The sequence below is a fragment of the Nicotiana tabacum genome, chromosome 19 (genome assembly GCF_000715075.1).
Source record: "Nicotiana tabacum cultivar K326 chromosome 19, ASM71507v2, whole genome shotgun sequence".
Lineage (NCBI taxonomy): Eukaryota > Viridiplantae > Streptophyta > Magnoliopsida > Solanales > Solanaceae > Nicotiana > Nicotiana tabacum.
In genome coordinates, this window is record NC_134098.1 from 25981114 (window position 1) to 25991195 (window position 10082).

General features: G+C 37.5%; 1 protein-coding gene and 1 non-coding gene across 2 annotated transcripts; both read right to left on the reverse strand.

Annotated features, from left to right (window-relative positions):
- Positions 1-787: 787 nt before the first annotated feature.
- Positions 788-6506, reverse strand: LOC107827101 (myosin-binding protein 7). The gene is made up of 4 exons (XM_016654162.2): positions 6278-6506; positions 4685-6187; positions 1453-1499; positions 788-1300 (listed from the first exon to the last, which is right to left on the reverse strand). The coding sequence occupies exons 2-4, from the start codon at positions 6038-6040 to the stop codon at positions 1198-1200; spliced, it is 1506 nt and encodes a 501-aa protein (XP_016509648.2). The 5' UTR covers positions 6041-6187; positions 6278-6506; the 3' UTR covers positions 788-1197.
- A 3137-nt stretch (positions 6507-9643) lies between these two features.
- LOC142174086 (small nucleolar RNA R71) lies at positions 9644-9749 on the reverse strand. Its single transcript, XR_012703437.1, has one exon. It is a non-coding gene; the product is annotated as a small nucleolar RNA R71 (small nucleolar RNA).
- Positions 9750-10082: the final 333 nt, after the last annotated feature.

Sequence of the window (10082 nt, forward strand, 5' to 3'; positions counted from 1 at the left end):
CTAGTTTAATGTGATTTTGGTTTGAAGCCATTCACTGGAAGTGTTTTCCTTCCTTTATTGCTCTTAATTATGCGGAAATTTAAAACATGAATATTCTCATGTAATTATCAACTGAGTATCAATTAACGAAAGAAATTTAGAAGTCTGCATTCGTGATTTTTCTTTTCTGGCATTCGTGAACTTGAATGTTCAGAAATTGTGAAGCATTCTTTCGGATTAACGCTGCAACTTGTACATATACGTTAATGATTTTGGGTTTGCCAGTCTCTATCCTAGACTATATCTAAGTTGTTGTGTCTGAGCCGTTCATAGCCAATAGTATCACAGCGACAGCAACTTCGGAATGTCTTTTGCATTGGATCAAAGGGAGTAATATCTAAGTTGTGTCTGAGCCGTTCATACCCAATAGTATCACAGCGACAGCAACTTCGGAATGTCCTTTGCATTGGATCAAAGGGACTATATTACTCCCTTTGATCCCCTATTTACTAGTCACTTCAACATTTTGAAGGTTTCTTTTGGTTTTACTCCTAGTGGACTAATAAGGATTTCACTTGACCCCTCCCCCTCCCAATTGGGGGCTAAAAAAGGTAACAAACGAATAACTCTCAAATGGGCTTCCCAAATTGAAAGTTGTACTTCTCTCCCTTCCAGAATTATCCACAATTTCAGTAACAGGATTACCTGTTCAGGTTTTGCAGTTACACGTTATTAAACTATCTTGGCCAATATAAGAATCTTGGCCAAGATTCTATGAAAAGAAACACGCTTCAATTAGGAAAACAAATGGAAAAATTGCACTCATATTCGAATTAATCAATCAACTATGTCCCAATCACAAAACAAAGCATTCATTTCTGATTGAGACCCTACAAAATAAATATTCACAAATCTACAAACTGTTTCAGCAAGATGCTACCTAAAGTGAAATTCCAACAGACCAGGAGATCTAAAAGCCATATGGGTAAGGAACACCTATAATTGTGCCGACTGTTTCAGCAAGATGCATTCAATTCCAACAATCAAGTGAAAAGAACTTGCACGAAGTAATCCAGTATTCAAATTAGCAGCAGCAAGGCATATACGGCGAGGGAAAATGAACATCCAAAAACAACTAATCTTGACTAAAAACGATTCTGCATTCATGCCAATGAGTACAAGAGATTCGGAAGTCGATGTGGACCAATGGGATTGGTGTTACACCTGCGTACTTGAAAGACATCTCCATTGGCCAACACTAGGTCCCTTGTCTAAAAGCATTAGCAAGCCCGCATTGTTGGCTGACAAACCAAACAAGTACCTAAACAAGCAACATGATGATTTCAGTGCCAATTATCTAGCTCAAACTGGAACTTCTAGCAGGCAAAATTAGAAACAGATTTTGCTTTCAAAAGAGTACAATATGAGCAATAAGATAAAATAGTAGTACTAGCTTTCTAATGATCAACTCACTTGGATAGGCGAGCTTTCTTTCTCCACAAGACGAAGGATATTATCCACTGAACAGGATAAAACAGAAACTATATCAGCAATTATATAGCAGAACGCATGACACAGGAGAGCCAAAAACAAACCAAGGGGAATTAGAGGGTAGGGAGCAAAGTGTGGCAAAATTTAATAGCAAAGCGCAATATTAGCTTTTCAAACCCTTCTCCATTCCGCACAGAAAGAAAAAGAAGAAAGATAAGCATAAACAAAGTTCACGGAAATAAAAATAGAATACAAAAGTGTACACAGGTTAGCTATGATCTTCTGACCCAAAACATTTACTCTCCTTAGAATCAGTAAAACACAATGCTCATCCAAAATAACCAGTGAGGCGAGCTGTGAGTCAAACATACAAGTCGACATGGATCAAACAAGTAGGTTCGATAAAAGAGCTGCCTGTCATAAAGCATCTATCTCAGTGATCTCAAATTGAGATCAAATGTAATCTCGACGGCAGATTTCATAGAAGACTCCTAACAAGTTGCTGGATCGAAGTAGTACATTATACATCTGCCCCCAGCAGCGGAGGGGGTAAGTAGTTCCGCTCAAAATTTGTGTTCGCACTGAGCTCTTCTTGGATAGGCTCAATATCTTACTTAAACATAAGCTCTAGAGGTTGATCTCTGTTCCAAAAAGTTAAAAAGTTTATCCAAATAAATAAACCAAAGGGTTCTTAAATAGACCAACTATGAGTCTCACTAATTCTAACCAACCAAATCACCAGCTCATGCCAAATGGAAGTAATGCAAGGAATATTATCAACCCAACTCTAGATTTTCCCACAGTTCATGCTCAGCAGAAAAATATTTATCTCATCATTCTATTTCTTGGAAAACTGTCACTGTGAGTTTGCTCACATTTTCGGCCCCAAGACTAGATAAAGGAGGAGAGTTACGGTAGGTTGAAGCCAGGGGCGGATCTAGGATTTTTATAATATGGGTGCACCACTAAAAAAAGGAGAAAAAAGGAAATATTAAGTGGGATTTGATCCTTGGTCCTCTAGGTAAATAACTCAACATTCAACCAAGTGCACCATTTAGCCTCTTTGGAGCATGGGTGCCAGCAGATAATATTAGAACAATTCTAAAACATATGTACAAAAAATACCTACTTTGACGGAAAGACCATGGGTTCACGTGCCCCATGTATTTGCCTATAAATCCGCCCCTGGTTGAAGCCGACGTTAAACTAATCTATTTATGATGAACCCTCACAATATTGAATACGGCCTAAAGGGAGTGACATCAATAGTAACCATTCAGATAGTCGACTCTAACTAGCTTGGGTTGGGATTGAGGCATAGTGGTTATATTCTATGTTCAGAAAGGCTCATCCTATTACACACATAAACTGCAGAATAGGTGAATAACCAAATTTTGTGAGAGTTTGCACTCTTCCGAAGCCTCACCCAGTAGGAAACAACCAAATGGCAAGACACAGAGAATAGTCAGAGCATCAGTAAACCGAAAAAGATTACTGTCCTTGATTGAAGTACAGGAGTGAACATTCACTAAAATATGCCAAAAACAAAGTACTCCCTCCATCCCATTTATGTGAAGGTGTTTCACGGAATATAAAGTTTAAGAAATAAAGGGACTTTTGACCATGGATAGGAAGGTGTGGAGGTTGAGAATTAGGGTAGAGGGTTAGGCAGTGGAGCTTTGTCTTTGTTTTGTTACAGTAGCTTTTGTACACCACTTAGTGTCTTTATGTATTTTCGCCTTTTTGGACTTTTGTTATTACTTGTGGTTGCCTTCGCTTCGGTTTTAACTGTACTAGCTAGTGATAGTTGTGTGTTTTCGCCTGTTTTTCCGATTGGTTTGCTTGTCATTGATCCTTCCCTTAATCTTCTCTAAGCCGAGGGTCTACCGGAAACAACCTCCTTACCTTTTAAAGGTAGGGGTAAGGTCTGCGTACACACTACCCTCCCCAGACCCCACTTGTGGGAATACACTGAATTTGTTGTTGTTGGACTTTTGACACAAGCTAATTAAACGCAAAGTATCAAAAATTGTCCTTACGATATAATTAAATGAGTTGTGAGAATTCCATGTCTTTTCATTTTCTCTATCCTAGTAACTGAATGATCTTTTATATAAGTAGGTCCAAACAAGTCATGTCATTAAGGGTAAAATTAGAATGCTAACTTTTAATAGTTTCAATACAGAGAAAGCTATCATTCTTTTTTGAAAAGACTACAATAAAAGTGTCGCGTAAAATGAAACATACGGAGTATGATAAATAACAATTTATCGATTAGTATTCCTAGCCTGGTAGCCCATGTCATAATAATAAGTAAATTAGGCTATTATACATTAAAAATGCTTAACATCATATACATGGACAATATTTTGGCATTTCTTTTTCTTTTTTTATCATGTAAGAAATAGCAAACAAAATTGGTAAAACTGAGATGAAGTGAGGTGAGAAGACTTATGGTAAAAATATTTGTTAACATGGGACTGTAACCTAAATAGCTGAGATGTAGTGGTTCAAAGCAATGGAAACTAAGGAAGATAAAAAAGAAGAGGTAACGTCTGGCAAACTGGCTCAGCATACAGGAAAATGGAGATCCCGAACATTTCTAGGAACCTAATCAGTATCCTTCCTATTTAGACCATGATAGGAAATCATCATTACTGATATCATATGCATCAAACATATGCCGCCTTAATAATAATAACATCTTCCACACGTATAACAATTTATGAGCTTCCAAATATAATAGTTCGAATTGAAATTGTTGATGTAATCAGTGAAATGGCCTCCTTTCCTTTTTTTAATAACAGAGAAATCCCGAGCGCCAGTGACGCACGAACTCGATGGATAATGGGCCTGCTTCTCTACCCTTCACTTAGATACCAGACTTTTGTCAACAGAAGTGTTCGAACACGTGATGCACACATAACCCACACATCACACACTGCATTCTTACCATTAGAGTAAAGCCTTTGGGGCAATGATATGGCCTCCTTTCAGCTTAACATAAGATATTACAGTTTTATTCCAGAAAATGATCAGGAAAAGACTTTTCAAAGTATCATGATACAACAGTTGCTCCTACTGTGCTTGCAATCATCTAGAATAGTGCTTTTAAGTTTTAACATAGGACACATATCACATGCAACACATACTTTGATATGTGAAAATGAATTTATTGAGCACAAAAAATGTATAATCACAAGTAACATGGTACCTTGAATATTGAAATGAATGAAAAGCTTGTGACTACAGATGTCTTCCTCACAGGCGTCCTCCTTGCTGGAGACATTTCTTTGCACAACTGCTGAGCAATTTCTTTAAGCAATATCAGCTGTGCTTTATCAGTCCGCATAGAAACGATAGCCTGCCTCATTGATTCCCGATCAGCCTCGAGGGCCTGCAGCCTAAGGTACAGCTTCGTGACCTCAGGATCTCCAAAATCGGTATGATTCAGCGAATCTCTTGGGGTATGCCCATCACCTATTCCTGCAGAAGCCTTGGGCTCTGAGGTACCATTATATCCAGAACCCTGATGTATAGAGTCAATTGTATACACTCTGTCGTTCATTTCACCTCCAACTTCAGATGACTCGTCCACCTTCCTAAAGTTCGCATACTCCTCTGTTTGCGAATTTTCTGCTTTTCTAACACTTCCACCGAACTTCGGAGAACTTGAGATAAAATCAGAGCTTATTTCTTTATTTGTTACAGGAGGGAATTGAGCGACTATTGCTTTTTCAAGGACATCGTTATTAAATACTTCCCCATCAGTCTGACTACTTGGCATCAATTCTAACTGATTGATCCTCTGATCCAAATCTCTCAATTGATCACATGATCGTGGGGTCTCTCCGAATGCATATTTCTCAACGTCCACAACCTCATTATCCACCTCTGTGTACACTTGGTTCTCATTAATAGTGCATTTCAAGGGAGGGTAATCATACAAAGAAATTTCAAAACGCTCATCGATGCCCTCACTGACACTATCATTTCGGCCATAACGAACCTTCTCTTTCTCACCATCATCCTCAACCTCAGACTCCAAGAGCCCATAACTCAACATCCTATGCTTATACATTTGCACCTCACAAGTCAACGACTGGATCGTCTCCTCCCTCTTATACAACAAATCCTCCAACGCCATTATCTCCTGCTGATCATGCGCCATTTTCTCCTCTGTGAACATCTTGAACTGCCTAAACTCCATTTGTGACTCGGCTTTTTCCCTCTGCAACCTCAAGATCATCGACATGGCTTCGTTAGCAGCCGAGGAAGCCGCATTCCTCTCTTCCTCCAACTCGACACTCAATTCTTGAATCGTCTCCTGTTGGCTACCAACCATTTCCCTAAGAGCAACACACTCGTTCTCCATTTCTATACGAGCTGTTTGAGGCAAAATCAAACCCGGGATTACAAATTTCTTCTCAATTTCATCATATTCGTCCAATTTTCGCTTCACTGTCCGAATCCAAGTCCCCGAAAAGGACCCGTTTGTTATAGAACAATTACACTCGCATTCACAACATTTGACCTCACTGGTTGACGGGGTCGTATTTTCAGAATCCATAGACTAACACACATCCAATAAAAACTCCTTTAAACCCTAAATCGGGAAATATCCCAAAAATTTGTACAACGAAAAATATCACGAAAATCCCTCCCTTCCAAATATATAAATGTGTACGATTTGCCCTTTTCCCTCAAATACGAAATCCTGTAAAAAAGAAAATGATTGAAAATCAAATTAAATCAGAGTTAGAAAAATTACCGTAATTAAAGAGAAGGGAGAGTAAATTTAGGGAACCTGGAATTGGAAAGAGAAAAAGGAACTGAAGCTGAGAAAACGGAGCTCAAATATTCCCGGGAAAGTTAAAAAGATTTTCACGGAAAAAAGAGGGAAATGGAAAATACCGGGAGAGAATTTGGGAACCCTAGTTCTAGTTTTCTGTTTCTTGTTTGGTTTGGTTGCTTCGTGTTTCGTGAACGAAATGATCTGTTTTCTGAATTTTCTTTTTTTACTTTTCTATTCTTTTCAGTTTCTTTTAAGATATTTAGCGTGTTTTAAAAGGCGTGGGCGTAATGCGGAACGTTTTACATATGTCTCAGCGGGACGTAAACCCCATAGGTATTTAATTTTTAATATTTTATAAAATAATATAATGACAGTTAATATTTATAAACAGGTAAAATTACATAAAAATTGAAGAAAACTATATATATGTGTGCTCCATCCCCATAAAAATAAATCAAAATAAACTATTATACGCTACTTATAAGCACAAAAAACTAATCAAAACAATCTATTATACGTTAGTTACAAGCACAAGTAATTTGAGTCTAAAAGAATAAAATTTTCTATATGGAGGAACAAAAAAGATGATTAACCTGCAATTTGAACTTTGAATTTGCTGCTATGAAGAAAAATGTAGTTCTCTTTGTATTTGTAAAAAAAATTAAACATTCGTTGCTTTTGAGAGACATTAGCAGACTAGCGGACAAGATAAAAATTTGGAAAAACTATGAATTAGGGCTTAAATCAATAAAAAAGGTCTTTACTTTTGAGTTCTTTTTAAAACCTTTTGAGTAATTATCAAACTGGCTTTTGAGAATTTGGGTATTATATAAAGGACTAATTCAACAAATTTTGTTTTAATTTAAAAAAGTCTCTAGGGCTTACTCCTTACTAAAAACGCGCCCCGAACGCCCGGATGTACGCCCCGAACGCCCGGGCGTACGCCCCAAATTGCGGGGGGCGTACGCCTCTTGAGACTTTCGCCCCACACCATCGCCCCGGGGCATTTTTGGTACGCCTCGCCCCGGGGCTCGCCCCATAAACGCCTTTTAAAACAGAGATATTTAGAGAGGGAAAGGAGAAGGGAGTGAAATTGGACAAATTCTGGCGACAGCGCGGGGAAGTGGGCAGTTAGCCACTAATTAAATTGTATTTACTCTTAGGTGACTGTTTAAAATATATTTATTCTTTAATCATATCTTAATAAATTTTTATCCGTCTGGATGAAAATACCCCTGTGCTAGATATGGTGTCCTTAACTTCATGAGTGATATGTAAATATTAAGGATAAAGTGTCCTGAATTAGCACCTTCTGTTTTAAACTTTAGGGAATCTTGTCCTTAACTTTATATGTGCAATGTAAATGTTAAGGACATGGTGTCCTTAACTTCATGAGTGCTGTGTAAATATTAAGGACAAAGTGTTCTGTATTTGCTCCTTCTGTTGTTAAACTTTAGGACATCATGTCTTTAACTTCATATGTGCAGTGTAAATGTTAAGGACAAAGTGTCCTTAACTTCATGAGTGTTGTGTAAATATTAAGGACACGGTGTCCTTAACTTTATGAGTATTGTGTAAATATTTAAGGACAAAGTGTCCTGTATTTGCACATTCTATTGTTAAATTTTAGGATATCATGACATTAACTTCATGAGTGCTGTGTAAAAATTAAGGACAAAATGTCCTTAATATTTACACAACACTTATGAAGTTAAGAAAATTATGTTCTTAATATTTACACAACACTAATGAAAAAAAGGATAAAACTGTTTTTTTTGTATTAATTTTAATAAAGTAATAGCTATTTTTGCCCAACATTAAAAATACTAGATAAAAACTAAATACCACGTTAAAAAGGGACTACCCACGCCACGACAGCGTGGGACTGGGCGTAGGGGCTGCTAAGGAATACTATTTGTCAATTTGGTTCCCAATATTCTTTTTCTTTGATTTGTACCCATTTTGAATTCAATCTCCAGTCTTTTTTTCCTCTTCCTATAATCGATCATCTTGTGTTTTTAGGTAAAATCAAAATTTAATAATAGATAATCTTCATTACAAGTTTGATATACTATTCCAAAAAATAAAATAATAAGCTATTATAACATGTTAACTTGAATTAGTAGTGTAATTGTTTTTTTAATATCATTAGTGTTTACTACTTAAATCTTTCTTTTTATACTATTTGAATGATATATCATAGTCGTGGTTTAGAGGATGAGGTGGAGTCTCGAAAGAATGAAGTCTATTAATGTTGAAGTGCAATATATAAAGAGCAATGTGTGATAAAGAATAGGGATGGGCATATTTCGGTCCGAACCGAAAAAATTGATCGAACCGAAAATATTTTTATTTTGGTTTCGGTTATTCGGTTTAGTTAGACATCTCATAAATCTCAACTGTTGATCATCTTTGATAACAATCAAGCTAGAAACTACGAGAATACTGTTTAAATTCAATCCCTGTAGATACGATATTATACTATACTATATTTGATTAGCGAGTAGAATTTAAGTGTGTGTTTTGCGCTCGTCAATTTTTGGCGCCGTTGCTGAGGATTGGCAATCAATAGTGTTTGAAATAGTTTGTAGTGCTAATTCAGGAATTTATTCTTTTTATTTGTATTTTTTTTTACGTTTGGTGTTCTTTGACTGTGCGCATGTTACAAGTTCAGATTGGTGCATGACTAGAGCTTCTGCGAAAGAAGTGCTACCATACGAGACCGAGATAGAAAAACAACTGCGACAACTGAGGAAGGAAATAAATCTCACCGAGACGGTAGAAAAGGTTGGGCAATCCTCAACCAAAGAAACTATGGCTGGAAACGGTGATGATAATGTAGATCTGGCTGTGAGAGAAGCAGTCCAACGACGCGAACAAGCTGCACGGGATGCTGATAAAGCAGCTATTAGAGATGCACAGATTATCTATGAAGAACAGAGGGGTCGGAGAATTGCTCAAAATCAACCTTTGGCTGTAGACCAGTTCGGAAATATAGCTCACGGGCCTCGGAGACCACTTGGCGATTATGCTAGACCGGTCTACAATCAAGTATTGTCAAGTGTTAGACCACCTCCAATTGCAGCAAACAATTTTGAGTTGAAGCAAGGGTTGATTCAAACCCTTCAGAATTGTTGTGTCTTCAGAGGGAAGCCAAAAAAAGATCCAAATACACATCTAATAGACTTCGAGGAGATTATGAATACCTTTCAATGCAATGGGGTGTCACAAGATACAGTGTACTTAAAGGCATTCCTCTTTCACTTAAAGATGATGCAAAACAGTGGCTTCAAAGCTTGCCCATGGGATCGATCAGAACATGGGAGGAGATGACCAGAAAATTCCTTGATAAATATTTCTCCTCAGCTAAGACAGGCAAGACTAGAAGAGAAATCCATAACTTCTGCCAGAAAGAGACTAAAACTATTTTTGAAGCATGGGAGAGGTTTAAGGAGATTGTTTGAAAGTGTCAACATAGTAGAATTGAACTCTGGATGCAACTCCAGGACTTTTGGGATGGATTGACACCAGCCTCGCGTAGAACATTGAGTAATTCAGGTGAAGTCCCTTTGATGAAGAAGACTCCAGAAGAGATAGTTACAATTCTTGATGGGTTATCTGAAGATGCAAATCAGTGGCCCTCTGAGAGTGCTGAAAGAAGAAGATCAACTGGTGTTCACCAAGTTGATGCTAATATATCCGTGCAGGTATATCTTGATTCTATGGCTAAAGCAATACAGAAGCTGACCTTAGCCACGGTACAAAGTGAGCCTCATGCAGTTTGTGATATATGTGGAAGAGGACACCCTACTCATGG

What these genes read in the sequence shown, in the direction of transcription:
- LOC107827101 (XM_016654162.2), bottom strand. Translation starts at nt 6,040, where the DNA reads ATGGATTCTGAAAATACGACCCCGTCAACCAGTGAGGTCAAATGTTGT. An exon ending in CATTCATTTCAATATTCAAG is followed by an intron (nt 1,500 to 4,684) that starts GTACCATGTTAC and finishes TATCCTGTTCAG; the next exon opens with TGGATAATATCCTTCGTCTT. An exon ending in AAGAAAGCTCGCCTATCCAA is followed by an intron (nt 1,301 to 1,452) that starts GTGAGTTGATCA and finishes TTGCTTGTTTAG; the next exon opens with GTACTTGTTTGGTTTGTCAG.